Here is a 27,642-nt window from a genome sequence, read left to right as displayed (position 1 = left end):
CTCTGGACATGCACTCTCAGCTACGTCACTTCCTTCCCTGCTCTTATACATCTGAGCTTTTATACTTTTTGAACTGTCCATGCCCTAATTAGGCATTTCCACGCCCTGGGAAACGCTGACCAAAACGATGGTTCCTACTCTGTCACTTGATTCTGCGGTGAATAGGGATTTACAGATTTAATCAGGGGCGAAACTTTCACTGGCGACGGGGGACATGTCCCCACCATATTCTAAAATTGCACCCCCCCCCCCCCCCCCCCCTCCCCTCCCATTGGAATGTAATAAAACGAGACAGGGATGTTCTTTAGGACCATACAGACGCCTCTGAGCAGGCGGGTTGGCTGTTTGGAGTGTTTATCCAACTGGATTTTTTTTTTTTTATATTTAAAAAAATTATGTCCCTCCCACTTCTAAAACCAAAACTGCACCCCTGGGTTTAATCCACATTATATGGGCAACAACTGAATTGTATTTTGTCCAGAGTACCAGACAAACTCTGATTGATGGATCATGATTGATGCGCCATTTGATACATTTACAATTTCGTTTTGAAACACTAAAATGATTAGCATTGCATTATACCTGTGTCATTCTAACAACGTTTCCATTCAGGCAGTAAATCACAGCTGTCATTTGCGTTTTACCACTGTATGTATATTATTAACATGTAAGAGACGTATACTTATACAAGAGGCACACACTTGTGCATGCATCTATTGTAATAATGTTAATAAAACTAGCATCCGTTTTATTATAGTAACACTATTTGCATCTGCATGCCATTCGGGGAATACAACTGGTGGGTCATAATTAAGGTAGCAAACTTCCTGGAGCTACTTGCCTGCAACAAATACGGGGAGGGGGAACAAAATTATATAATGTAAGAAGTCTCAGAGTCGTCATTTTAAAGTTATGTCCGCGAGTCAAATCGATTCTCTTGAGTTTTAAATGTTGAGGAAATCAATCACCTAATGTCTGGAGCCACTCGTACCGGTGGGGAGCACCTCAGTCTACCACGGCGACGGGCTGGCATACCAGGCCAGAAAGCGGCCTAGTGTCATGTATAGCTAGCTAACTTGCTGAATGACTTTAGTCAACAAACATCGTTGACGTACATGATATGGCAATTGAAAATGTATGTATTCAAATTGTTCGCTAACTAGTTAGCCAATCGTCGAATTTTTAGGTAACGTTAGTAAACTGTCTTAGCTAGTTAACTAGCTACAGTAGCTTGCTCAGTTAGCTACCAGCTGGCTGTGTATGATTGTACTGAGCTGGCTATCTAGCCAGCTAACACAGTGTATGAGCTCCAGTTTTTAAAGTTGATTTATTTCCGCGTTAGGTCCGCCAGTGTCTTGGCAAGTTACGTCATGCAATGTTTATTTTTTTGCTGTTTCTTCGAGTGCGCGTGTTATGCATGTTTTAGCTATTTATTGATTTGATTTTAGAACATATTGGTGTTAATGAGTTACGTTAGTTAGCTAGTTAGCAATGTCTTCCGCCGATATGCTCGAAACTCCACCTGGATATCCCTTTGAAGAAATAGATTATGTGGATATTGAAGTTGAGGAGGTAAGTAGCTAAAAAGCTATATATCAACAACATTCCATTTGATTGACACGTGTGGGGTCGTCCTCTTATGTGCGTGGCATGACCATATACATTAAAACCAGGTCCTGACGCTGAAGTTGCCTCACTGCTAGTTCTACCATGCAAGGAATGTTTGTTTATTCTGGTTTTTAAAAGCTTGGTGATTAAACATGACCATTAACTATGTCACTATAGCTATGCCATTCATCAATGATTTTGCCCAAGCCATAGACATGATACAGAATGGTCAGTTAGCTATGTTCCAAATCGATTTGGCAGTGCTTGTTTTGATTATGTAGCGAGTTAGTTAGTTGCAGTTCCCCACAGGTGGACCCTCCACATAGACATAAGACCCCTCTCCATCAGCAGATGTTGACTGCACACATACTGTGATTGATATGCTGGATTGTGTAATGGAACTTGCCCACAAAAAAATAACTACAGTGTTAGCTAGGCCTAATATATCCAGGTGGAAAGTGGATTTAGGATTGTCATGATTATAAGGGATTAATAACAATGCATCCAACACACTTTGCTTATTTTGTCTACCTCTTCTCTTTCAGGTTGTGGGGAGAGGTGCTTTTGGTGTTGTCTGCAAGGCCAAATGGAAAGGCAAAGACGTCGCAATCAAGACAATCGAGAGTGAATCTGAAAGGAAAGCATTCATAGTTGAGGTACTGTCCTATTATACTGGGCTACAAGTAGAGATGTTCTGCAAAGTGGTGACAATGCTGCCTTCTCTCCCCTCCCTAGCTGCGGCAACTTTCACGTGTGAATCACCCCAACATTGTGAAGCTGTATGGCTCATGCAATAATCCAGTAAGTCAGCTTTTAAACACTCCAATATTTCAGTGTGTTGTAGCCTATGGTTTTGCCAGTTGTTGTTGTAAATACCTTAGAACAGTACATTGTTAGCCTTCTGTTATTCTTGCCTAATGCTAATTTTCCCGCCTAGGTCTGCCTGGTGATGGAATATGCTGAAGGGGGGTCCCTGTACAATGGTGGGTCTCTGGGCGATTATGTAGGATGGCCTTCTGTACTACCACAGTAGACTTGCCCATTGACATGGCCTGCAAATTAGTGCAACCAACACATGCCATGACATACCAAACAAGTGGAAATATTGCAGTCAATGTGTCATTAACTCCAATATCCACATGCAAACTATTCTCTTAATATGCCCATTATTGGCATGATTCCTTAAATAGACCACTATCGCATTGGCCAGTCCTTGCACAGTGAACTGCAAGTGGAGTATCAGAGTTAGGAAGTGTAAATGGCCCTGCACAAGCACTTTACCCCCTTGTCTCCTTTTATCCCTCTGAATCTCTATCAAAGTAATATTTTAGGATCATTCAAGTTGACGTTCTTAGTTGTGGTTGTCAAAACTTTGAATACTTGAAACTATAACTTTGATGTTATTCGATGGTTATTTGTGTATTTGAATGGTGTATACCTACTCTCTTAACTCTTTGTATGACATGTCTGTAAGAGTGTGTTCTGTGCAGTGGTGTAAAGTACTTAAGTAAAAATTATTTAAAGTACTACTTAAGTAGTTTTTGGGGTATCTTTACTATTTATATTTTTGACTACTTTTAATTTTACTCCATTACATTCCTAAAGAAAATAATGTAGTTTTTAATCCATACATTTCCCTGACACCCAAAAGTACTCGTTACATTTTGAATGGTGATAGGAAAATGGTCAAATTCGTGCACTTATCGAGAGAACGTTACTAACACTACTGCCTCTGATCTGGCGGACTCACTGAACACAAATTATTTGTTTGTACATGATGTCTGTGTGTTGGATTGTGCCCCTGGCTATCAGTAAAAAAAGAAATAAGGAAACCTGTCCCTTCTGGTTTTTACACTTCTGTTTATTATCTATTTTAATTTTATTTGACATTTATTTTACTCGGCAGGTCAGTTGAGAACAAACAACAGATTTGTACCTTGTCAGCTCGGGGATTCGAACTTGCAACTTTTCGGTTACTAGTCCAACACTCTAACTACTAGGCTACCCTGCCACCCTGACTATCTATGCATAGTCACTTTACCTATACCTACATGTACAAATTACCTTGACTAACCTGTACCCCCACACATTGACCTTGTACCGGTAACCCCAGTATAAATCCTCGTTATTGTTATTTTATTGTTACTTTTTAATTTATTTTTTACTTGTGATAATTTAGTAAATTGTTATTTTAACTATTTCTTGAACTTCATTGTTGGTTAAGGGCTTGCAAGTAAGCGTTTCACTGTCAAGTCTATAAGTTGACCTGTTGTATTCAGCACATGTGACATCCAATTTTATATATATTTTTTACTTTTGATACTTAAGTATATTTTAGCAATTACATTTACTTGTAATACTGAAGTATATTTAAAACCCAAATGTTTTTAGACTTTTATTCAAGTATTATTTTACTGTGTGACTCACTCACCTGAGTCATTTTCTATTTACTTTTACTCAAATATGACAATTGGGTACTTTTTCCACCACTGGTTTTGTGGATGAGTGTTTGCATTGGTTTCGAGGTCTCTGTGGAGATGTGTGTGGTGCATGTGTTCTGTGTTTATTTGGAGCTCTCTGTGCTAGTGACACTGTTCTCTGTCCACAGTTCTGCATGGTGCTGAACCTCTCCCATGTTACACTGCCTCCCATGCCATGAGCTGGTGTTTTCAGTGTTCCCAAGGGGTCGCCTATCTCCATGGCATGAAACCAAAGGCTCTCATTCACAGGGACCTCAAACCACCCAAGTATGCTCCTCCCCACCTCCTCACTCTCTGTTGTCTCTTGTTTCACTGCCCATAAAGTGGCCGCCACTCAAGGTTTCATTTGTTAGTTGTGTGTTGTAGCCTATGTTATACTATGCAATAGCGGGAAATGCGTTATCTGACTTTTTAAACCAAAAGAGCGTAGCTTTTGTCATCCTCTGGTCATCTGTTATGATAGACCAATGTTTGTTTATTTTTTTATCTGGCTTCAGTAGTGAGGCCTTAGTGTTTTCATAGTATGCCTCTGACTGAATTGCTTAGAGTAGCTGTACCGGGTCCAGAGGTTATTTATTGGGATCTGACGGGGGGAAAAGTCCCTGGCAGTTGCAGGGCACTGTGGGAATGACCAGCTGGTCCATTTCCTAGAAACCTGTCCAGAATTTACTCACTGGGAAGAAATGGGTCAGGCCTGTCGACCACTGGCTGAACTCACAGGCTACATCCCAAATGGCACCCTATTCCCTTTATACCACACTGCTTTTGACCAGGGCTCATATGTAGTTAATAGGGTGCTATTTGGGATGCTGCCACAGAGTGCTGTTAACCTAACCTTCACGTCCTTTGTGTTACACAGTGGGTGCTGCCAGAATGTTTGTTGTAGTTGTAGTTATTTTCTGTAGGGGATTTGACTTCTCCCCCCTTGTTTGTTTAAAAGTAAGGATCTTACTTGATGTATTTCCTTTTTCAGAGTTTTTTATGATTCGAAATGTTTACCTTGAATCGAAAGTGGATTTATGAAGCGTTTGTAGGACCTCAGCAGCCTCTGGTAGTTACCCTCACGTAGTCTCACACGTCACCAACCACCGTAGTTCACGTCTAGCATTTGAGTAGATCTTTGTTTCCTTGTTTGTTTCAGCCTGCTCCTTGTTGCCGGTGGCACCGTGCTGAAGATATGTGACTTTGGGACTGCGTGCGACATTCAAACCCACATGACCAACAACAAGGGAAGTGCAGCTTGGATGGCACCTGAGGTGTTTGAAGGCAAGCATAAAGCTGTATGGGGAGCTTTTGAAACACATGTAAAAAAGATGTCTGTCCGGCCTCTGTCTTAGAAAGCACACATCTGAGAACAAGGGCTATCTAAACAGGTGTAACCTTTCACGAATGCGTTCACCTAGAGTTCATTGATAGTCGGTGTTTAAGTGATACTACTGAGTGTTTTATAGTAGAGCTCATGCAGGAAACTAGCTTTTAAACAGCAACATTTTGTCTCTGTGCTAACTTTGCCACCGCTGCTGGAAAAAAATCCTTGGGGAAAAAACTGGAATGGAAGGAAAGGTTTCATCCTTGAGAGAATGTAGCGTTTGAGTCTATGCTCTCGGGTGGTCGCCTAATGTACTTTGTTTTACAAAACACATTGAGGCGGTCAGGAGGAAACACAAATGAGGTAGTCATTATCTTGTTTGTTTGAGGGAGTAACATGACTCCATGCAATTAAGCACCTCACATTTGCCCCCAGAATGACCTCCTTAAAGCTAATTTGCATCACATGGAGAAATGTTTTCAAAAGGCCTAAGCAGCACATCAACTTTAAGTCTGAGTCCCAAATGACACTATTCCTTTATATAGCGCACTACTTTTGTCCAGAGCCCTGGTCAGAAATAGTGCACTAAATAGGGAATAGAGTGCCATTTGGGACACAGGCGAATACATGTGTGTGAAGAGCAGTTTAATTCTGCAGTAATGGCCACAGTAATTATGCATCTCCGGAGAAGCCCTGAAGTAAAATTGCCTCCTTATTTTCATCGCATTTGTGGTCTAAAGGTGCAGACCAAATAAAGGCTTCCTATGCTTTCCCATAAACATCCCCTCCCTCAACACTTCTCACTTAACTGTGCATCAGAGAATTACCTTTCATCAGTCAATCAGAGCTATGTCAAGCCCATAATTTTTTTCCCCCATCTGAAAGGCCCTGAGTGGAGCTCTTTCTCTCCTCTGTGCTTTCAGGCAGCAATTACAGTGAGAAGTGTGATGTGTTCAGCTGGGGAATCATTCTCTGGGAGGTGATCACGCGTCGGAAGCCCTTTGACGAGATCGGTGGGCCGGCCTTCCGCATCATGTGGGCGGTGCACAACGGTGAGTCCAAGTGGTGGGGATGGAGGTTGGGGAGGTGAATTTGTTCATGGTGGTGCTGACATGTCAATCGCCCTGGTGTTTCAGAGCCAGGTCCCCAGTGAGACCTGCTGAGAGATTAAATGAGTTACGAGGCTGACGATGAAGAGCAATTAAAAGACACTCGCCTGTGAGGCGCTCCCTGTGGTTTCTTCCGTCACACACAAAGTGATGGCGCAAAATGCAAACGAAACACTGACTGTCTGAGAGCAGGAGCACACCTGGGGCCACGACACTGCTGCTGCACCCGTTTCTCTGACACGTTAGCAGAGCCTCCACAGCAGGGGCTGTCATTTGCAAGTGTTCTTCGTGTTTTGTACTGCAATGAACTTTCTGGAACGTCCTCATGTTAACAGATTTGAGTTTCCATACGTTTTACTGTGACTGTTTTGTGATTGTTTGTATTCGTAGAGATGAATATTGATCTAATGTGTCCTTGTCTGTTTGTGTTGATGGTGTTCAGGCACCCGGCCACCGCTCATCAAGAGCCTTCCCAAGCCCATCAAGAGCCTGATGACCCACTGCTGGTCCAAAGACCCCTCCCAGAGGCCCTCCATGGAGGAGATAGTCAAGATCATGACCCATCTTATGAGGGTAAAGACCCTCCTAGACACACACTCATAGAGATGCATTAAATGAAAGATTGCTTGGCCAAGATGGCCATCCTGCAGTCATTGACCGCCACAATGTCCATTCCTCTATGCCGACACTAACCCTGGATGCATGCAGGACTCTTTCCATGGTGTCCTGTTCTCAGACTGCTTATCTACCGGTCAGTTTTGGTAATGGCACTCTTACATTCTCTGTCAACCTCTTTTCCAGTGCTTCCCAGGATCTGATGAACCCTTGCAATACCCTTACCACTATTCAGATGAAGGACAGAGTAACTCGGCCTCCAGCACAGGTATTTTACTGAGTAATGTTGTTGCTCCTATGCTGCTGATTGGGTTATTATTGAGATGCAGAGCTCCCTTGCAAAAGAGACCTTGGTCTCAATGGGACTCCCTGCTACAATTAAAGGTTAAATAAATAAATAGAAATCTATGTCCTTGAAATGATGGAAGCTTTTATTACCTGCACTATAGTTTTACCTTCATGACACATCATTGACGTAATGTGGCAATATCTTCGTTGTCTCACTACCTCTCCATTGGGTATTATAGGTTCCTATGTGGATTGCACTAGCAGCAAGAGTGACACAAACATGGAGCATGTGGACTCTCAGGGGAGCAACGACACAATCAAGATCAAACCTCAGTTTGCACATCAGTTCAGGCCAAAGGTAAGGCGGCAAGCTGTACTGTACATTGCTAGCCATTTCTACCACAACAATTAAACTGGAACAATTTTCTTTGTCAAGTGACTAGAAAGAAAAGGTAGACAAATTAAGGCAATTACGTTTGTGTTGATGTAAACGAAACGATTTACACAAGCCTCGTATGAAAGTAATCATGGTCATTTTGAAGTAACCATCAGTACTCTAGACCATAATTTGGTGACCTAAGTGAATATTAGTCAAATGTACAGTAGCCCAACAGTATCTGTTTTGTCTGTGCTCTCCAGGGAGACTCATTGCGGAGCCTGCCTCTGTCCAGAGGGGGCAGTGTTGAGAGCCTGTCGGGGCGAACCCACAGTCTGGTGGCCTCCGAGAGCAAAAGAATGAGCGCAGACCTGTCAGAGCTGGAGCACAGGGTGCCTTTCGCTCCTGCAGGTAACATCAGGATCTACAACCTACATACCCCACAATGGATTATGCAAGAGGACAGGTATAGGTCTACATATTTTCGTAACACACACTGCTGTAGAGTATGGAGATCGGTGTTGCGGGTAACAATGTAAAGTTTTGCGGTAATGATTAATATAACAGAGTTACCGTTCCAATTTGAGTAATAATATTATAGTTACTGATCAAATAAATGGGTATTTACTTTATTCCCTTCCTATTACAGTTATTGATCCTCATAAATATGAGTGATTTTATTCCCTCTTGGCGTAATATAAAAATATAATGAATTTGTCTTCTCACCAAGTTCCTGTTTATACACACACACTTTTAATAACTGTTTTAGTGAGGGAGATGAAAAATGGCAGAAGCATCTAAGACATTGACTTTCTCAGCATGGTAGTGCGCCCATTACTTTGATTTGGTAGGACAAAATGACAAGAATATAACTGTAAAATGTCAGCCGGGCCCAAGCGAGAAACACGTCTCCACTGCTAAAAACACGACGTCCAATCTCTTGAAGCACCTGCAAAGGCAACACGCCAACACAAAACTCTTAGTGGAAGACCCCCCCCCCCCGAGACCTGACCACTGCTGCTGAAGATTACTGTCGTCCAGTGTTCCCCAACTAGCAGCCCTGGTTTTATTTGGCCTTGAGTTTTCTGAGCTAAAATAAATTAAATATATATACAGTGCCTTTAGAAAGTATTCATACCACTTGGCTGATTTCACATTTTGTTGTGTTGCAGCCTGATTTCAAATGGATTAAACAGATTTTTACACACAATACCCCATAATGGCAAAGTGAAAACGTTTTTAGAATTAAAATTGTTGCTAATTAAATACTGAAATATTTAATTTACACATTGTTAGTTTTCATACTCCTGAGTCAACACTTTGTAGAGAATCACCTTTGGCGGGGATTATAGCTTTGAGTTCTCGTCAGTACATCTATCAGCTTTGCACATCTGAATTTGGAGATTCTCTTCCTTGTACAACAAACAACAGTCTTTGCACAGATATTCAATGGAATTCAAGTCTGGGCTTTGGCTGGGCCACTCAGGGACTTTCGCATACAGCCAAAGGGCTGTATGCTTGGGATCATTGTCCTGTTGAAATGTAAATCTTCACCCGAGTCTAAGGTTGTTTGCACTCTGAAGCAGGTTCTCATCAAGGATTTGCCTGTATTTAGCTCCATTAATTGTTCCCTCTATACTTACCAGTCTCCCAGTCCCTGCCGCTGAAAAGCACCCCCATAGCATGATGCTGCCACCACCAAGGTAGGGATGGTGTTAGATGGGTGATGAGCTGTGCTTTGCATTCAGGCCAAATAGTAAAACATTTGTCTCATCAAACCACATTATCTTTTGCCTTATGCTCTGAGTCTTTCACGTGCCTTTTTGCAAACTCCAGGCATGCTGTCATGTGCCTTTTTCACAGCAATAGCTTCCGTCTGGCCACTCTCCCATAAAGCCCAGATTGGTGAAGTGCTGAAGAGACTGATGTCCTTCTGGCATTTTCTCTCAGCTAAGGAACTCTGCAGTTCTGTCAGAGTGGTCATTGGGTTCTTGGTCACCTCTCTGACAATGTCCTAGCCTGGTTTCTCAGTTTGGTCAGACGGCCAGCTCTAGGCAGAGTCTGGGTAGAAAATTTCAACACTCTAGAAATAGTTGTATACCCCTCTCCAGATACAGTGGGGCAAAAAAGTATTTAGTCAGCCACCAATTGTGCAAGTTCTCCCACTTAAAAAGATGAGAGGCCTGTACTTTTCATCATATTTCCACCATAATTTGCAAATAAATTCATTAAACATCCTACAATGTGATTTTCTGGATTTTTGTTCTCATATTGTCTGTCATAGTTGAAGTGTACCTATGATGAAAATTACAGGCCTCTCTCATCTTTTTATGTGGGAGAACTTGCACAATTGGTGGCTGACTAAATACTTTTTTGCCCCACTGTATATGCATCGTCACAATTCTATCTCGGAGATCAACGGCCAGTTCCTTGGACTTTCTGCTTTGATACTGTCAACTGTGGGACCTTATCTAGACAAGTGTGTTTCCTTCCAAATCATGTCCAAACTATTGAATTGGCCACAGGTGGACTCCAATCAAGTTCTAGTGACATCTCAAGGATAATCAAAGGATATTGGATGCACCTGAGCTCAATTTGGAGTTTCATAGCAAAGGGTTGTGAATACTTATGTTAATGAGAATTCTGTATTTCCTTTTCAATACATTTGCTAAAATTTCTCAAAACATTTTCCCTCTTGTTCATTATGAGTTATTGTGTGTGGATCGATCAGAAAAAAATATTGAATTCAGGCTGTAACGCAACAATGTGGATCAGGTCAAGCGGTCTGAATACTTTCTGAAGGCACTTGCTCAGTAGCAGTCAAAAGTTTGAACACGCCTACTCATTCAAGGTTTTTTCTTTATTTTTTACTCTTTCCTACATTGTATAACAACAGTGGAGACATCAAAACTACAAAATAACACATGGAATCATGTAGTAACCAAAAAAACGTTTTAAAAACAAATGTCATAGATTCTTCAAAGTAACCATCCTTTGCCATGATGACAGCTTTGCACACTCTTGGCATTCTCTCAACCAGCTTCACCTGGTATGTTTTTCCAACCGTCTTGATGGAGTTCCCACGTATGCTGAGCACTTGTCAGCTGTTTTTCCTACACTCTGCGGTCCAACTCATCCCAAACTATCTCAATTGGATTGAGGTCCGGTAATTGTGGAGGCCAGGTCATCCATCACTTTCCTTGGTCAAATAGCCCTTACACTGCTCAAACCAGATGGGATGACGGTAATCGTTGCAGGATGCTTTGGTAGCCATGCGGGTTAAGTGTGCCTTAAATTCTAAATAAATCACCGACATTGTCCCCAGCAAAGCACCATCACGCCACCTCCTTCATGCATCATGGTGGGAGCCACACATGTGGAGATAATCTGTTCACCTACTCTGCTTCTCACAAAGACATTGCTCGTGCTTCTTGGCCCAAGCAAGTCTCTTCTTATTTGTGACATTTAGTAATGGTTTCTTTGCAGCAATTTGACCACAAAGGCCTGATTCATATAAGTCTCCTCAGAACAGTTGATGTTGAAATGTGCCTCTTACTTGAACTCTGTAAAGCGTTTATTTGGGCTGCAATTTCTGAGCCTGGTAACTCTAATGAATTTATCCTCTGCAGCAGAGGTAACTCTGGGTCTTCCTTTCCTGTGGTGGTCCTCATGAGAGCCAGTCATCATACCAACTGCAACTTTTCTGGATGGACTGACCTTCATGTCCTAAAGTAATTGATGGACTGTCGTTTCTCTTTGCTAATTTGAGCTGTTCTTGCCATAATATGGACATGGTCTATTTTACCAAAATGGGTTATCTTCTGTATACCACACCTACCTTGTCACAACACAACTGATTGGCTCAAATGCATTAAGAAGGAAAGAAATTCCACAAATTAACTTTTAACAGGGCACACCTGTTAACCTGCATTCCAGGTGACTACCTCATGAAGCTGGTTGAGAGAATGCCAAGAGTGTGCAAAGCTGTCATCAAGTCAAAGGGTGGCAAGTTTGAAGAATTTCAAATAAACAAATCTAAATATATTTTATAACACCTTTTTGGTTACTACATGATTCCATATGTGTTCATAGTTTTGATGTCCTCACTATTATTCTACAATGTCGGAAATGGTAAAATAAAGAAAAACCCTTGAATGAGTAGGTGTGTCTAAACTTTTGACTGGTACTGTGTGTGTTTGTGTCATCAAGTTATAAAAAAATATTTTTAAAAGATTTATCTGTTCACAAGTATTCCCACGCATATTAGAGAGACGTGATCGTATACAAATGTAAGCAAGGTTTGAAATTATTGTTTTAGTCAAATATTTTATATGTTTGGGCTTCTTGCAGTTAGTTTGCAGTCTACAGTTAATTGTAATTATGTTCCGACCCCTCGACCGTCCCCTCAAGAAAAATTTGGTTGAAATTAGTTGACGATCCCTGCTTTAGGCCTATCTCATCCAAACAACCAAGACTTGATTTGAATCATTCTGGAGGACACGCTGTAACCCATGGAGAGCTCAACAAACTTGTAGCTGGGTATGTAGTTGAGGAAATGCTGCCCTTATCGACAGTAGAATCTGTCATTATTGGGCTACTTTTTAACTTAAAAAAAAAATGTAACCTTTATTTAACTAGGCAAGCCAGTTAAGAACAAATCCTTATTTACAATGATGGCTTACCCCGGACGATGCTGGGCCAATTGTACGCTGCCCTGTGGGACTCCCAATCACGGCCAAGATGTGATACAGCCTGGATTTGAACCAGTGACTGTAGTGACGCCTCTTGCACTGAGGTGCAGTGCCTTAGACCGTGCTTTAGGCCTACGTAACGTTTACATTGAGTGAGGACACACAACGTTTTGAGGGTGTAATGCAAAAGTAATATAACAAGTAGTGGAACTAATTACTTTTCCCAGGGAGTAATAAATCAAGTAATATGTTATTGTGAAAAAATGTAATGGGTAATATATTAAAAACATTTTAATTACTACCCCAACACTGATGGAGATACAGATTCTGTAACATTGAAGTAGGCCGGCCAGCGATATAGTCCTCAGAGATGTACATATGAATATGCAAATGTTTTACATAAACTGCCCATGGCATTCTGTAAGAGCTCGATAGATGCATGCATACATACAGTAATCTTACATCAGCTACTGAAGTGGGTTTCATCCCAATACGAGAGATGGAGAAATGTCTATGCCGTTAGAAGCGACTATCATGTCTCCCCCTCCGTCAAACTGCATGCCTCACCCCTCATATAAGCGCCTCCATATGCCCCTCGGCACTGGTGCCAATCATCTCCCCTCCCTCACACAGATCGACGGCTGAGAGGAGGCCTTGTATTCATCATCAGCCCTGTCATGTTTAAATGTTAAGCTTTGGAAGCAGTCAAATACTGTTTGGCATGAAAAAGCTATAATTAAGTCTCTTGTCAGGGTTTTCCCTCATGCTTTCTTTACAGCTTTCTTTTGAGAATGTTTTTGCGATGTCAATTATTTTCAACGTTCCATGTGTTATTGTTGTCAATGATATATCATATGAATAATAATCATGTATTTAGCTTTAATCTGTATATCCTCAAAGCTCTTCAATAGTTAAATCAATTATGCTGTAGTTACTGTGTATAAATCAAATGTTCTATATTTATATTGCAATCTTCAGAGCCATCTATATGATTTGATCATCTTTTCTAAGTGGATTCATAGTAAATATTCCTATTAGTACATTCAAACTGCTTGCTGCGTGTAGCTGAATGCCTAACATGTCTGTGCTGAGACTTCCCATGCCAGGCCTAAATCCGCGTTGCTAGCACTGTGATGTCGAACCAATCGACTAACCACAGGACGCATGCTTCCCGTGCAATGTGCATGTACTTTTGTGCTCTGCATGACAGTAGAGTCCAGAGACGAGTGAGGGGGAGAGAGCACCGTCCGACATGTATGCTCCAGCTCTGGGCCCTCTCTCTTTGTCTGCATGCCTGTGTACGCCAGCTGTGTGTGTGTGTGTGTGTGTGTATCTGTTGCAGCACGTCCCCAGTATAAACGAGGCCACCGTAAAACGGCGTCATTTGGCACCATTCTGGACGTTCCCAAGATCGTCTTCACAGGTACCAGTGCGGACCACCAGGCTACCTGGTGCCCTGGGTGTAGCTGGCTTGACTGAACTGAATCAGCGGGTTCCTCTGTTTGCTCTGGGCTCTGACACTGCTGTTCCTGTAGTGTCTGTTACTCCAGGTATCACAGGCTACAAGGGTCACTGGCCCCTGTAAGGGCCAACTGGCCAAACACCTTATACTTTGTCATTGCATTCTCCGTTAGAATTTTTTAAAAACTAAATATTCCCCAATCTAAATAAGTCATTATGATGATAAACCTGGAGTAACACAGAGTTCACTTTCCTCTCTTGTCTTTTGTGGTTTTGACAAGCTGTTTAAAAGGGGCATGAGTTAACATGGTGGCGGCCTTATTGGGGTTTCACCCTCTAGTCACAAGGTGCTGATGGAGCCATTTCAATTCACATAGATCCGTCTTTTAATCTATCTAATCCAGATTCATGGATGAATCCAGACTTGAGTTAGCCTGGTGCAAAACTAATAGAATAGACTCTTGATTTAGGGACATTGACCGGTTATCTAATCAGCATATTTGCAATCGGGGGGGGTGAAATTGGTGTGATGATAAGATGCATAACTCATGGTCCTGTTTGTCTCTCAGATGTCATCCTGGTTTTACTGCAGGCAAGGAGGGAGTAAATCAGTTGGCTTGGTTGCTAGCTCCCCTCTCAGCTCGTCCCCTCTCAGCTCGTCCTTGTCTCTCATGCGTAGAGGACGTCTGTTAAAAGCTCTGCGAATATATCTTTTTTTTTTTTTTTTTTTGCTTCTTTACATCCATTAACTTTGTAAAAGTCATTTTGATTAATTTCCCTCACATTGTGGGTCACACAGCTATTATTACCATCCGATATAAGGATGAAATAAATGGGGACAGCAGCACTGGATATCGCAGGCCTTTTCTATTTAGGAAGTAGGAGCTTTAAGACATGTTGAATGAGTAGTTAATTAAACCGAGTGACTAAGGGAGAGGGCTGACGTAAGGGGATATTAAAGGTATGACAGGGTTGTTATCACTGTATGTGGCACACCTGGGTGTCACTCATTCCTACAGTTCATTTGACACCAGTCTCTATTTAGTAGCTCAATTAGTACGAAGCGTTACTTGATTTTTTTTAGTTTGTTGACGTTTTGGATTGGCATTCTAATTCAAATGTCGTCAGTTTTGTATCGTAGTGAGCTGGAACTTAAAATGGCTCTAGTCGCAAAGTATTATTTTTGACCCACAACACGACAATAACAGGACCTTATTCTGATGTATAGGCCCTAGAGCAACAATCACTGCAGTGACAGTGTCTCTGCCTGTGTGTCTATTGGTTTAAACGTGTTGTGCTATAGATATATCCTACTTTGGAAAGGTAGAGTTAAAATGGTAAGACCATTAGACCAGTACTTAGACCTACTGTACCAGAAAATAGACAGAGGGTAATTGCCCCCATCTCTGTTCCCTGTAGTGCCACATTTCACATTCCTGGTAGTTTTAGATGTTAGGTTCCATAGTTGTTGTTTTTTATATAAAAAATCCTGATATTTCAGGTGTTGGAAAGTATTTCAAATTACTTCAATTGTCCCAAATCTAATATTTTAATGGTTACCATTATTGTTTCCCACATTGCAGTAGTTCAAGTGGTATTGTATGGGTCTCTGAGATTGACAGCAAGGAGTGTGCGGAGGGTAAAAAGACCACAATGCTCTCATTGTCAGATCATTTCCAGCAGCTCGATATTCCAACAGTAAGACGTGACTCTGAAGACATTGTTCAAAGTTCTCCGGCAGAGATGGAACTAATAATATCTTCAACTGCCAGATGGCTGGAATTTCTCCTGTTATTCTGAAGATGCCAGGCAGGTCAGAGCCAACCTCAGGTTTACCTTGGCTGGGGATTAATGAGGAAGACTAAAGGACAGAGCCAGGCCTGCTTGTCTTGTCTGAGACCCTGCAATGTGCTGTGAGCCCTGAAATAGCCTAGTTCCCCATCACCAGCCCCACCAACCCAAACAAGCAGATCTGCACAAACACGTGACACCGTGAGGCTTACCTACTCATGTGATACAGTAGGTGTGGTCTGCAATGGGGTTATGGCAGTGGTGGTGGTTGTCTGTGCGTGTGTTGTGCCGTGTTAGTGTAAAGGTTGGGGGGGGTGATAACTGCTGCTCTATGGTCATTTCATGGCCATGCCATAGCACATGTTGACAGGCCAGGGAGTCGGGGGTTAAATCTGTGCAGCTGTCCTGGCTCTGTGGATCGGACCCCCCCTCATCCCTCACCACAGACAACAGACAAGTCCCCCTGGAACTGTCTCTGGGTCTCGCTCATGCCCCCCCCATTTCTTCTCTATCTCTCCCTTTCGATCCATCCTTTCCACAGCCTCCTGTGAGGCGCAGAGGCGTAGATCTGTACAGGACCTCCCGGGGATCGGCACAGAGTCCAGCCAGGTAAGATGCTCTGCAGTAGAACAGGGCCTGGGTTGTCGAGTGGAGCACCGTACAAGAAGCCTTTCAGAAGCCTTTCATTTGTTTTCCTTTTCAGAGTGGTATAGTATCTCCCTCCCTTCTTTGGATTGTTTTGCATTTTGACTGATCACGCCTATCATGTTTTGCTTGCTCTCGGAGGATTTGATACATGCTCGGTCAAACAAGGTGTCCCATGGGGGGGAAATGCTACAGGATGTGATGGAGAATACTGTTTGATATGTCACTTTTGAGAAGATCGAGATATTCCAGGTGTAGAACGAACATTGTCCCCCCCCCCCTACGGACAACCTTCAAATAAGACCCTACGTCCTTGCATTCCTAAACGTTGATTTCTACAGTATATTTTGTTAAAAGGCACACCACTCCCTGTGCAGAGCTATGCAGTAGCGAAGTTCACTGAGTTTAGTAAGAAACTAGACTTTGGACCCGGGTTTGTTTATTTTTGTGTTCTTATACCTTTTTGTAAATTAAGAAAGAATATCTTTATGAATTCCCAATAGTGTGACAGAGATTGTGGTTCCTCTGATTTTCTTCCATGTTTCTCTCTTGCGGAAGTGTGTACATAACCACAGACAGACTTTAGACCTTGTTTTTCACCCTTTATACTTGACACTTTTTACTTAACAAACTATGCATTGTTTTACCCCAGTAAAACAGGCTCAGGATTTTCATGTGGGTTTCTGTTGCCGTAGTCATTGTTGACTTTGCTTGAGTGTCAGATGTTGTATGTGCCATGGACAAAAACAAAGGGCCATTTCTTCTGTGATTGGCTGTATGAGTGATTGACAGTGTTGTTGGCCTGTTACAGGGGCTGTATGAGTGATTGACTGTGTTATGGTCCTGTTACAGGGGAGTAGGAACAGCAGCAGGTCCTCCAGTCCCAGTGTGAGGATGGTGCCGCCTGATAAGACCAGCAGCCGAGGGTACAGCTTCTCTCCCGATGACCCCCCAGGTATAGTAATCTACCTCTGTCACTCAAACATGCTCATCTCACTGTCTTCAGCTGCTTCTACAGATGGAGCTGGAAGGAGTTTGGTACATGTACTAATAATAATTTGATGAGCAAATTCACCAATACTGCCCATGTTCCTTACTGTATCATCCTATATTGATGCTGGTGCTCAACTTGTTGCTAAATGTAAGATCCAAAGACATTGTATCCCATTCCCTTTGTGCTGTTGAGAAACGAAAAAGTGAAGGTTGGCGTTTAGAACCAGTTTGATTGAATGAAGTCAGCGTCTCGTGTTGGTTGTGTCACCCTCTCACAACCCTGAGTGCTGCAATGGCATCAATGTCATTGTGGATGGGGGCGTAAATCACTTGAGCAGGTTCTGCAGACATTACGTAATCCTCATCAATGATTTAAGGCGCTGTCACACGGAGCCTGAGAGGGGCGGGAACACTGACACAGGTCTATTTCTGTTGAAGGACTTCTGGTGTCTATTGATAACTGTGTGCCTGCCCAGTCGACTCATCTTGCACCGCCTGGGCCTGTGCTGGTGTCACTGTCAGACCAAAAACAAACACAAGTCTTGCTCTCTCCTGCCCAGATACCAACGGCTCAGACAACTCCATTCCCATGGCATATCTCACTCTGGACCACCAGCTGCAGGTAGGGTTCCATTTCATACCGGACCTGCCCCGACCCCGTCCTGCGAATGTTAAGCATTATTTTATGCCACAAAACAGTTTGATCCCACTCCCATCCCATTCAAGTGTTTGTGTGACCTGTCGCGATTGGCCATTTGACAAAGTCTTGATTATTTTTCTTTTGTCGATTGCTCTATTTTGTGTTTGATTTAAAATGTTGAGGTTTTCCCTCTCAACGATGTTTTCAAGGACACTGCAAATTGACTATTAACTCAATTAGTGCAGGGATTACTTCTGTTGTCACAGTGAGAAAATGATGCTATCCCAAAAGCGGAATGTCTTTATAAATACACACCGGCAACGGCGGTGAGCCATGTTGTGTATTTTTAAAAGCTCAGACGGTTCTGAGAGCTGATAGATGTGTTGCAAAATATATTTCTAACTGGCTATAAGCTCCCTAGATCAATTAATGACAACATGCGTGGTTTATTTTCAGCCCCTCGCTCCTTGCCCAAACTCCAAAGAGTCCATGGCCGTGTTTGAGCAGCACTGTAAAATGGCCCAGGACTACCTCAAAGTGCAGACAGAAATCGCCTTACTGATCCAGAGAAGGTGAGTAGTGAACCCTTACTCTACCTCTCCATCTTGTAGGGGAAGCGTTCAGCCACTACCAAAGTGCTGCGATAATACGCTATTTGTTCATTCTGTGTTTTTTATTTTTTATTTAAGGGGACTGATGTGGTACTGCAGTGTCTAATTTAATTAACTTGTGTACTGTAAGCCCTGCTGAATGTGGCCAGACACATATTTTTGATGTGACAAAAAAAAAAATACTCCTGTTTTAAGGGGTGGGCTGTCTTGTGATTAACATAACAAGCAGCTCCATCGCATGTGTGGCACGTATTTAGACTTGGGCGTATGACTATGCAGAAGGCCACCCAAAGGCAATTACTGAATTTCGATGACAAATCCAAGGCAGGCAGGCCTTCTTATGCTGTGGAAGTCGAGCGCAGTGGAACAACTGGCTGTGTTTGGCTAAAGAGCTCGGCTCATATTTCTAGACGATGACTTTAGCAAGGAAACTACCGTGTTTGTGGAGTCAGCGTTTTTCTCACACGAGCTATCCGATGATTTGGTGCTCCTTTGCGTCTCTCTCCAGCCTCTGTTGTGCTTATTGTGAAGTGCCCCTGTTCAAGCACAGCTGAGTAATTCACAATTATCGGAATAAAGGCCCAGTGTAGTCAAAAGCGTGATGTTTCTGTCTTATATACCGTAATTGCTGGACTATTAAGCGCACCTGAATATAAACCGCACCCACTGAATTATTAAAAAATATGTATTTTGTACATAAATAAGCCGCACATGTCTATAAGCCGCAAGTGCCTACCGGTACATTGAAACAAATTAACTTTACACAGCCTTTAAACGAAACACGGCTTGTAACAAAAATAAATAGGCTTTAACAAAACACGGCTTGTAACAAAAATTAAAACAGTAGCCTACCAAGAAAGTCATTGGTCACTATCTTCCTCCTCCTGTGCACTGAAACCACTGAAGTCATCTCCTTCGGTGTTTCGAAAGGCTGGACTCCTTCTCCTTCGGTGTCGGAGTTGAATAGCCTCAGAATTGCTTCATCCGATGTTGGATCGTTTTCATTGTCGCTCTTGTCACTTTCATCCGGAGGCAAATACCCCGCTGAGCTCATGCTGCCCCTTCAACACGCAGCAGTCCAGCCTTTCGAAACCCGTTGATGATAGTGGATTTTTTGACAATGCTCCACGCTGTCAGGACCCACTGGCAGACTTAACCATAAGATGCTCTTTGCCTGCGGCCCGTTTTCATGAAGGATTTCTCCCCACTTGTCATCCAAGCCTCCCACTGAACACGGAGCGCCACCTTAAATGCACGATTTACACTGATGTCGAATGGCTGCAAATACTTTGGGCCATCTGCTTTTCTTCCCTCTGAAAGCTTTTTTTGTCTTTTTGCACTGAGTCAGTTCCTCACGCTGCTGTTTCCAACGTCTTATCATCGACTCATTAAGGCCAAGCTCCCATGCAGCAGCTCTATTTCCTTTTCCAACAGCCAGATCGATCGCCTTCAACTTGAAAGCTGCATCATATGCATTTCTCCGTGTCTTTACCATGATGAGGGTGACAAAATTACTACCGTAATCAGAATGATGGGAAGTTTGAGCGCGCTCGATTTAGGTCACATTATGTGACGGTGCTCAGTTTTTTGGCGGCATGAATCTTGTGAAAGCGGGATAAATCCATAAATTAGCCGCGTCATTGTATAAACCGCGAGGTTCAAAGCGTGGGAATAAAGTAGCGGCTTATAGTCCGGAAATTACAGTACATTTCCACACGATGAGATGCAAATAATACTGTGATATGGTGAAAATGATGATCATGCCCTTTTAGTATAAGAGCTGTTTTGAAAAGATAGGCTGATATTCCACCCTGTTTTGGTGGGATTTAGTTTTAACCTGCCCGGTGACATCACCATGTGATAAATATACAAATAGAAAGAGTTCCAGACTTCTCTGCCAATAACAGCTCGTTTTCTCTCCAATCAGAGTACTCTTGACAGTGCTGAGTTAAGTTATTGCTTCAGAAAGTGCGCTTTGCTGAGAAACTATATTTGTTTTAAATGAAAATTGTAACAAATAAACAATCACAGTAAGGTACTTGTTAACCAGAAATTATTTGATATTGAGACAAATACAGCTGCATTTTCAACAATTTTACCCAGTTACAGTTCATATAAGGAAAAGTACATTTAATAGATTACTTAGGCCCTAATCTATGGATTTCACATGACTTGACAGGAGCGCAGCCATGGATGGAGCTAGGCCTGCCCACTGGGGAACCTGGCCCAGCCAATCAGAATAAGATTTTCCCCGCAAAAAAAGGCTTTATTAAAGACAGAATAAAGTTTCATCAGCTGTCCGGGTGGCTGGTCTCAACGATCCCGCAGGTAAAGAAGCCGGATGTGGAGGTCCTGGGCTGGCGTGGTTACACGTGGTCTGTGGTTGTGAGGCCGGTTGGACGTACAGTACTGCCAAATTCTCAAAAATTATGTTGGAGTCTGCTTATGGTAGAGAAATGAACATTCACTTATCAGGCAACAGCTCTGGTAGCCATTCAGCATGCCAATGGCGCACTCCCTCAAAACTTGAGACATCTGTGGCATTGTGTTGTGTGACAAAACTGCACATTTTAGAGTGGCCTTTTATTGTCCCTAGCACAAGGTTCACCTTTGTAATGATCATGCTGTTTAATCAACTTTTTGATATGTCACACCTGTCAGATGGATGGGTTATCTTTGCAAAGGAGAAACGCTCACTAAAAGGGATGTAAATACATGTCTGCACAATTTGAAATAAATGCTATTTTTTTGTGCCTATGGAACGTTTGTTGGATCTTTCATTTCAGCTCATTAAACATGGGACCAGCACTTTTACATGTTGCGTTTACTTTTGTGTGTGTGTAATATTATAATAAATAAAAATGTATTGTTCTTTCTGTTTGCATTTGACCTTTTTCTCTTTTGCAATGTGCTTCTATTTTTAGTTCTTGTTATCTGATGTAAGCTGCCGCACTGCAATTCAGTTTTCCATATTGTAAACTGCTCAAGTTCACCATTGCGGCAGCTATATTTGTATGTGTAAATAAAACCAATTTATATCTCCAGGAAAGAGTTGATCGCTGAACTGGACCGAGACGAGAAGGACCAGCAGAACACGTCCCGCCTGGTCCAGGAGCACAAGAAGCTACTGGAGGAGAACAAGTCTCTGTCCACCTACTACCAGAAGTGCAAAAAGCAGCTGGAACTGATCCGTTCTCAGCAACAGAAGAGACAGGGCACCTCGTGATGGGCTACAAGCTGGCCGCCACCTGGCTCGTTCTGCAGAGACACACACAAACAAACTGTCCCCATGTCATATCCCATGTTCTCCTCCCCTGCCTCTGCTCTTTCCTGGGTCACCTGTAGTCTAGTCTGAAACCCAGACCCTACCTGCAAAATAATTGACACGATCTCTCTCCTCCTCCTCCCTCTGCCCCATGACAACTATGATCTCAACCTAGGTGCCCACGCCTTCACCCCCTGTAGGTTCCAGTGAGTGGATCTCGTTTTACCTTGTACTGTAAAGAGACCTGTGTTTTACTGTGTACCTGCATGTTGCGTTATTGACACACCCTGCTGATAACATGGAACGGAATATTAGATGTGCACTCAATCAAGCTGTTATGGAATATCTCTTGCACATCTTTACAGTATATTCTTTGATAGCAGGCCAAAACAATCAGCATGCATCTGCTGTCTCTGCCCATAAAGAGCTGGAGTCCTAAATTGCCTGCTCTAGGTTTAGTGAACACACGGGACCGAGCGATGGGCTTCTAGGCCTCGATTGTCAGCCATCCTTTTCGTCAGGATGCGATGCTTCTTGAGGTGTGTGAGCGTAGTACAGTAACTGCTGCTGCTTCTTGAAGTATGTGAGTACAGTAACTGCTGAGCCTGATTGGACAGGGAGGCCAGTGAGGGGTGTGAAATATGTTTGTCTCTATTGCTCTCAGGGCCCCTCGGACCCTCCCCTGGGCTGCCTGGTCAGTGTGTGTCCACCCCTCCCACAGTCCAGTCCTCCCATTGGTTAGTTTTACCCTGACCTGTCCTCCTAACTGGCCAATGGCCATGAGTCCTTGAGAATGTGAAAAACAAAGACGGCCTAGACAAAAAGTGTGAATTATGTGCAGAAGTTTTTTTTTTTAATGAATTATGACCAGAATCTATTTGACTAATCTTTGATCTCTAAGTGTTGTTTTGTTACCCTTTAATGCAAAAAGAGCCACTTTTTTCTTTTTTTTGGTGAGCACAACCCCTTACAAAAGAAATCCACCACAACCTATCTGAAAGTATTTAATGTATGTTCTATTTATTTTACCGGGGGATGTAGTTTAGATATGCCTTGCACATCCATGATGTCTTTGATAAAAAAGGATGGACTTGGCTTGTCACAAGTACCTGGATAGAAACATGGGTCGGGCCTCAAACAGAGATTAAATATAGTCTGCTTTCAACAACCACAAAAAACACAAGCAAAGACGACAAACTTATTTTCTCAACCTGTTTAATTGAAATAAACTATGTACGAGGTTCAAAGTGCAACATGTTTATCATGACTTAATTTTGTTTCCTTTTGTTTTTTTCCTATCCATTTTGGTGTTAGAGATTATACTTTTATCTGGTATGGGAATGCAGAGATGTACAAGAGGCCTATCCCTCGCCTATATGTTTTTAGTTCACATGTTGCCTTAGAATTTGATTGCTAGATTTTAAAGTATTTGACTTGTTTTTCGTTCCTTTATTGCGGGGTTCACTTGCGCCTCATTTGAATGTAATGGACAGTCAGTCAGTGAGAATGGTATGACTTTTGTTTTGAGGGAGAATTGTATATTATGCCAATGGTTTACCAGGAGGCTGATTGTCTGGTCAAATGATTGATGTCAATAGGCTGCAAAAGAAATCATGATATCTGTCACTGCTTTTCCCAATTAATAGAATGAATCCCAGTAGCTTTAAGTATCCGTGCAAGAAGAAAGTTGATTTAGAGATCTAAACTTACAATGAGAATTGATCTTACTTTGAAATGTTGTCTTGAAGTTTCATTTGACCAGACCTGCTGTTGCTGCTACAGTCCTTCAAATGTTTTGCACAATCCTCTGGTTTTACTGGTTTACATGTAACTAACCGTTTGGGTCTTGTACTTCAAAGTATATATTATGATGGTTTACAAGGGTGGTGACAGTTGAAATTGTGTAAGGGTTCATTAGCTGCAGTTATATCCCTAGTTTTTCCCTTATATATATTCACTATCATTTTATTAACCATTACTGTATATAAAATGTTTAAGAACTATTGGGAACAGGTACAGTGCCATCGTAAAGTATTCAGACCCCTTGACATTTTCACATTTTGTTAGGTTACAGTCTTATTCTAAAATTAATTAAATATCTACACACAATAAACACAGGATTTTAGACATTTTTGCAAATGTATTAAAAAATAAACTGAAATCACATTTTACATAAGTATTCAGACCCTTTACTCAGTACTGTGCTGAAGCAACTTTGGCAGCGTTTACAGCCTTGAGTCTTGGGTATGACGCTACAAGCTTGGCACACCTGTATTTGGACTTTCTCCAATTCTTATTTGTAGATCTTCTCAAGCTCTTGTCAGGTTGGATGGGGAGCATTGCTGCACAGCTATTTTCAGTTCTCTCCAGAGATATTAGATTGGGTTCAAGTCCGGGCTCTGGCTAGGCCACTCAAGGACATTCAGAGACTTGTCCCGAAGCCACTCCTGCATTGCCATGGATGTGTGCTTAGGGTTTTTGTCCTGTTAGACTGGGGAGAAGGTTCACCTTCCGAGGTCTTGAGCGCTCTGTAGCAGGTTTTCATCCAGGATCGCTCAGTACTTTGCTCCATTCATCTTTGCCTTGGTTCCTGACTAGTCTCCCAGTACCTGCCGCTGAAAAACATCCCCACAGCATGATGCTGCCACCACCATGCTTCACCGTAGTGATGGTGTCAGGTTTCCTCTAGAAGTGACACTTGGCATTCAGGCCAAAGAGTTCAATCTTGGTTTCATCAAGCCAGAGAATCTTCTTTCTCATGGTCTGAGAGGTCTTTAGGTGCCTTTTGGCAAACTCCAAGCGGTCTGTCGTGTCAATTCCTTCGACCTCATGGCTTGGTTTTTTTCTCTGACATACACTGTCAACTGTGGGACCTTTTATATAGACAAGTGTGTGTGCCTTTCCAAATCATGTCCAATCAATTGAAGTTACTACAGGTTGAAGGACATCTCAAGGATGATCAATGGAAACAGGATGCACCTGAGCTCGATTTCGAGTCTCTTGGCAAAGGGTCTGAATACTTATGTAAAAAAGGTTGTTTTTTTTTTTAAACCTGTTTTCACTTTCATTATGGAGTATTTGCTGAGGCTATAATGTAACAAAATGTAGAAAATGTCTAGGGGTATGAATACTTTCTGAAGGCACTGTATGTGCCTGGGAGGGAGGCATCATGAAATAAACTTTAACATTGAGAAATTGTATTTTTTAACATGTTTTATATATTTTTTTGTGTGTGAGAGAATTTATGGTCTACACGCCCACCCAAATAATTCATAAAACGTAAAACGCTCAATATTACAAAAAATGCCAAAACGTTATCCCTGTTATGATTTAGATGAGCTAAATTCGTCTTGCAGATTGTGTATATCTTATATCTCGAAGTTTCCCATAACACCCTTCAGTGAAGGTTGTGGGGTGCTGGGTAAGGTGTTTGTTCACACCTGACTGGCAACACAAACAAATGAGTCTGCTAAAGGACTGACTACTGATGACTGGCATCACATCGGTCAAGGACCTTACTGTGTGTAAGTTAAATCATTACCAGGTGGGGTTTTCGTCACGCTTATCTTTTTTTGTGGTTCTTTGTCTTATATAATGGGGATTTCTGGGTGTTTTTGTGTTCTGCCAGGAGGTGGCGTACAAGATCTAGACATGTTCTCTGTCCAGGAACTGAGACTGTTTTTCACGGACAAAGAAACTGAACGTTTGCCACTGTATGGTGTAACAGTTGAGGGGATCCAACCTGACTCTTAATACTTTGTGTACGGTAATGATTCAAGACTTGTAACCTAATTTATTGATTGTATGAAATTATGATCTTGTTTTATATGGCAACAACACGATTAGTTATACAAGTCCCTAACAAAGCTGGTCAGATTTGCCTTTTGAAGTCTTAGCAAAAACCGATGATCTGATTCCTCTTTCAAGGGCAAAAGGTATGTAACACAATGTATATATTTTTTTGTTAAAATTATCTCCCTTCTGCTAACGAAGGCTGTGTTTTCACCCTCACAATAGAGTTAATCTTGTGTGTTTTGAAGTTGACCGCTAAAGAGAAGACAATTAAAAATTGTGAGGAGAAATGATGTCATCTCCCTTCTGCGGCCAGGTATTGTGTTGCTTGCTTTGGCTGGCCTCCATGCCCTTGTTGAACTGTTGAGTGTGGTGGAAATAAGGAACTGAGCGTTTTGTTAGCAGCCCTATCCTGTGCTGCGCTGCTTTGTTCTCACAGTGACATTCTCATTTTGTGTTTTGCTTCTTGTCTCTGCAGAGAGGAAATGGATGGTGAAGGTCTGTGTCTGGCCAAGGAAACAAGAATGCCATCTTTGGGCATGTGTCCCAAATTACATCCTATCCCGTATAACAAGGGTAGTAGGCAACCCTGGTTCTGGAGGGCCGCAGGCAGTGTTGAATTTGTCTGTGTTGAATTTAGGCATTCACTGAACTGATCAATTAGCTCACTTGGTCAGGTGTGGTGCCTAGTTGGTGCCTACCACTGCCCTATATAATGCACTACTCCTGGTCAAAAGTAGTGCACCATTTGGAATTAAGTCTTTGTCTCTTGCCTAGATATGCAGATGTCTTTCTTTTGTGAGTGTGTTTGTATGCACACATCAACACTGATTTCAAATTATATGCTTGGATCCAACTGTTACGTGTTTATATTCTTGGTAGGGGATTAGTTAAATTCGTAAGAACTATTGTGCATCTGTCGTAGGAAGATATGACATACTGCATTGCACGATTACAGCCCAAAATACCTGTTTTTGTTGTCAGTCATCATGCTTTTGCACAGTCTTTCCTTGACTTTGTCGAACAATGATGTAAGTGGTTGGCAATATGAATGCCTATAGTACAAGCATTTCACTACACCCACAATAACAATTTCATTTTATTTGAGCTATTGCACAATGATATTGTTCATTACGACTGTTTGTAGACATGGCTATTGAGAAATTACTGCTTGCGTTGAAGTTTAACAATGTGTGGAGGCAGAATGATCATTCAGCTTCTCTCTGAAAAAGAAAGTTGAAGTTGCACTTAATGTGCACTAGAATTTCTCTATCTCATGGTAGCCATGGAAACTGTGTGACATAAATAGGCTAGAAACGGTCAGAGAGATGTTGCAGTTTTTAATAATGGACAGAATTTGGGTCATAATATCGTGTATGTTGGTCTATAAATTGCACTGTGTGCCAGATACGTATTCCATTAATCTATGAATCCCTAGTTGGCCTTCAAAAGAGGCTGTGGGTGATTATTTAAGTTCTCGTCTGCAGAGTCAAAGACACCAAGCAGAAAATTATGTTGGTTTCAGCTCTGTGTTGGCAGTTTACTTTCTGTAGGCTACATCTTACCAGGTGTAGTATTTCATGTGCATTTCATATATTTGGATGGTAGTAATTTAACTTTGACCTGGTCTTATAAAAAATGTCTCTGTTTATTTTTATGGTAAAACAATAATCTGTTATTTTCTTCAATTACTGGATCAGAAACAAATTAGCAACCGAAACAGAAATGATTGCCCACAAATATCAAAAATATTGGGTAGTAAAACCCACCGGGCACACACTGTTGTTTTATCATAATTTGTCAATGTATTGTGATGTGGAAAATACATTTAGATTTGAAAAAAATCAACCAGTACTGTTTTCATCTCATTTCATCCAGCGTGTAAAACAAATACATTGACTTAACCTGATTAACAGGTTGTTACATCATTCTAATTTCAACATAATCATCAGAACCACAGTACCTGTC

The 27,642-nt window shown here is 41.9% G+C and overlaps 1 protein-coding gene across 5 annotated transcripts; it reads left to right on the top strand.

Moving 5' to 3' along the window:
- The first annotated feature begins 785 nt into the window (after nucleotides 1-785).
- LOC135557491 (mitogen-activated protein kinase kinase kinase 7-like) lies at nucleotides 786-25,082 on the top strand. Of its 5 annotated transcripts, none has more exons than XM_064990780.1 (17): nucleotides 786-1,135; nucleotides 2,154-2,264; nucleotides 2,344-2,409; nucleotides 2,546-2,591; nucleotides 4,217-4,355; nucleotides 5,230-5,354; nucleotides 6,321-6,449; nucleotides 6,949-7,079; nucleotides 7,308-7,389; nucleotides 7,649-7,767; nucleotides 8,049-8,196; nucleotides 13,819-13,899; nucleotides 16,270-16,337; nucleotides 17,226-17,328; nucleotides 17,927-17,988; nucleotides 18,463-18,578; nucleotides 21,663-25,082. In XM_064990780.1, exons 1-17 carry the CDS (start codon nucleotides 1,121-1,123, stop codon nucleotides 21,841-21,843), a joined length of 1,722 nt encoding a protein of 573 aa, XP_064846852.1. In that variant the 5' UTR covers nucleotides 786-1,120; the 3' UTR covers nucleotides 21,844-25,082. The 5 variants fall into 5 exon arrangements, with proteins under 5 accessions (XP_064846852.1, XP_064846854.1, XP_064846851.1 ...); XM_064990782.1 differs by lacking the exon at nucleotides 21,663-25,082 and adding an exon at nucleotides 20,797-21,635 and having other exon boundaries at nucleotides 786-1,572; XM_064990779.1 differs by having other exon boundaries at nucleotides 787-1,572.
- The last annotated feature ends 2,560 nt before the right edge of the window (nucleotides 25,083-27,642 follow it).

This window comes from Oncorhynchus masou, chromosome 16, assembly GCF_036934945.1.
Source record: "Oncorhynchus masou masou isolate Uvic2021 chromosome 16, UVic_Omas_1.1, whole genome shotgun sequence".
Classification (NCBI taxonomy): domain Eukaryota; kingdom Metazoa; phylum Chordata; class Actinopteri; order Salmoniformes; family Salmonidae; genus Oncorhynchus; species Oncorhynchus masou.
The sequence above is the reverse complement of the archived record's forward strand: the minus strand, read 5'-3'. Positions and strand labels throughout refer to the sequence as shown.

Excerpts from the sequence above, each read along its gene's own strand:
- LOC135557491 (XM_064990779.1), top strand. The coding sequence starts at position 1,492 with ATGTCTTCCGCCGATATGCTCGAAACTCCACCTGGATATCCCTTTGAA. Across the intron at positions 4,356-5,229 it reads AGGGACCTCAAACCACCCAA|CCTGCTCCTTGTTGCCGGTG; the intron begins GTATGCTCCTCC and ends TGTTTGTTTCAG. Across the intron at positions 13,900-16,269 it reads TCCCAAGATCGTCTTCACAG|CCTCCTGTGAGGCGCAGAGG; the intron begins GTACCAGTGCGG and ends TCCTTTCCACAG.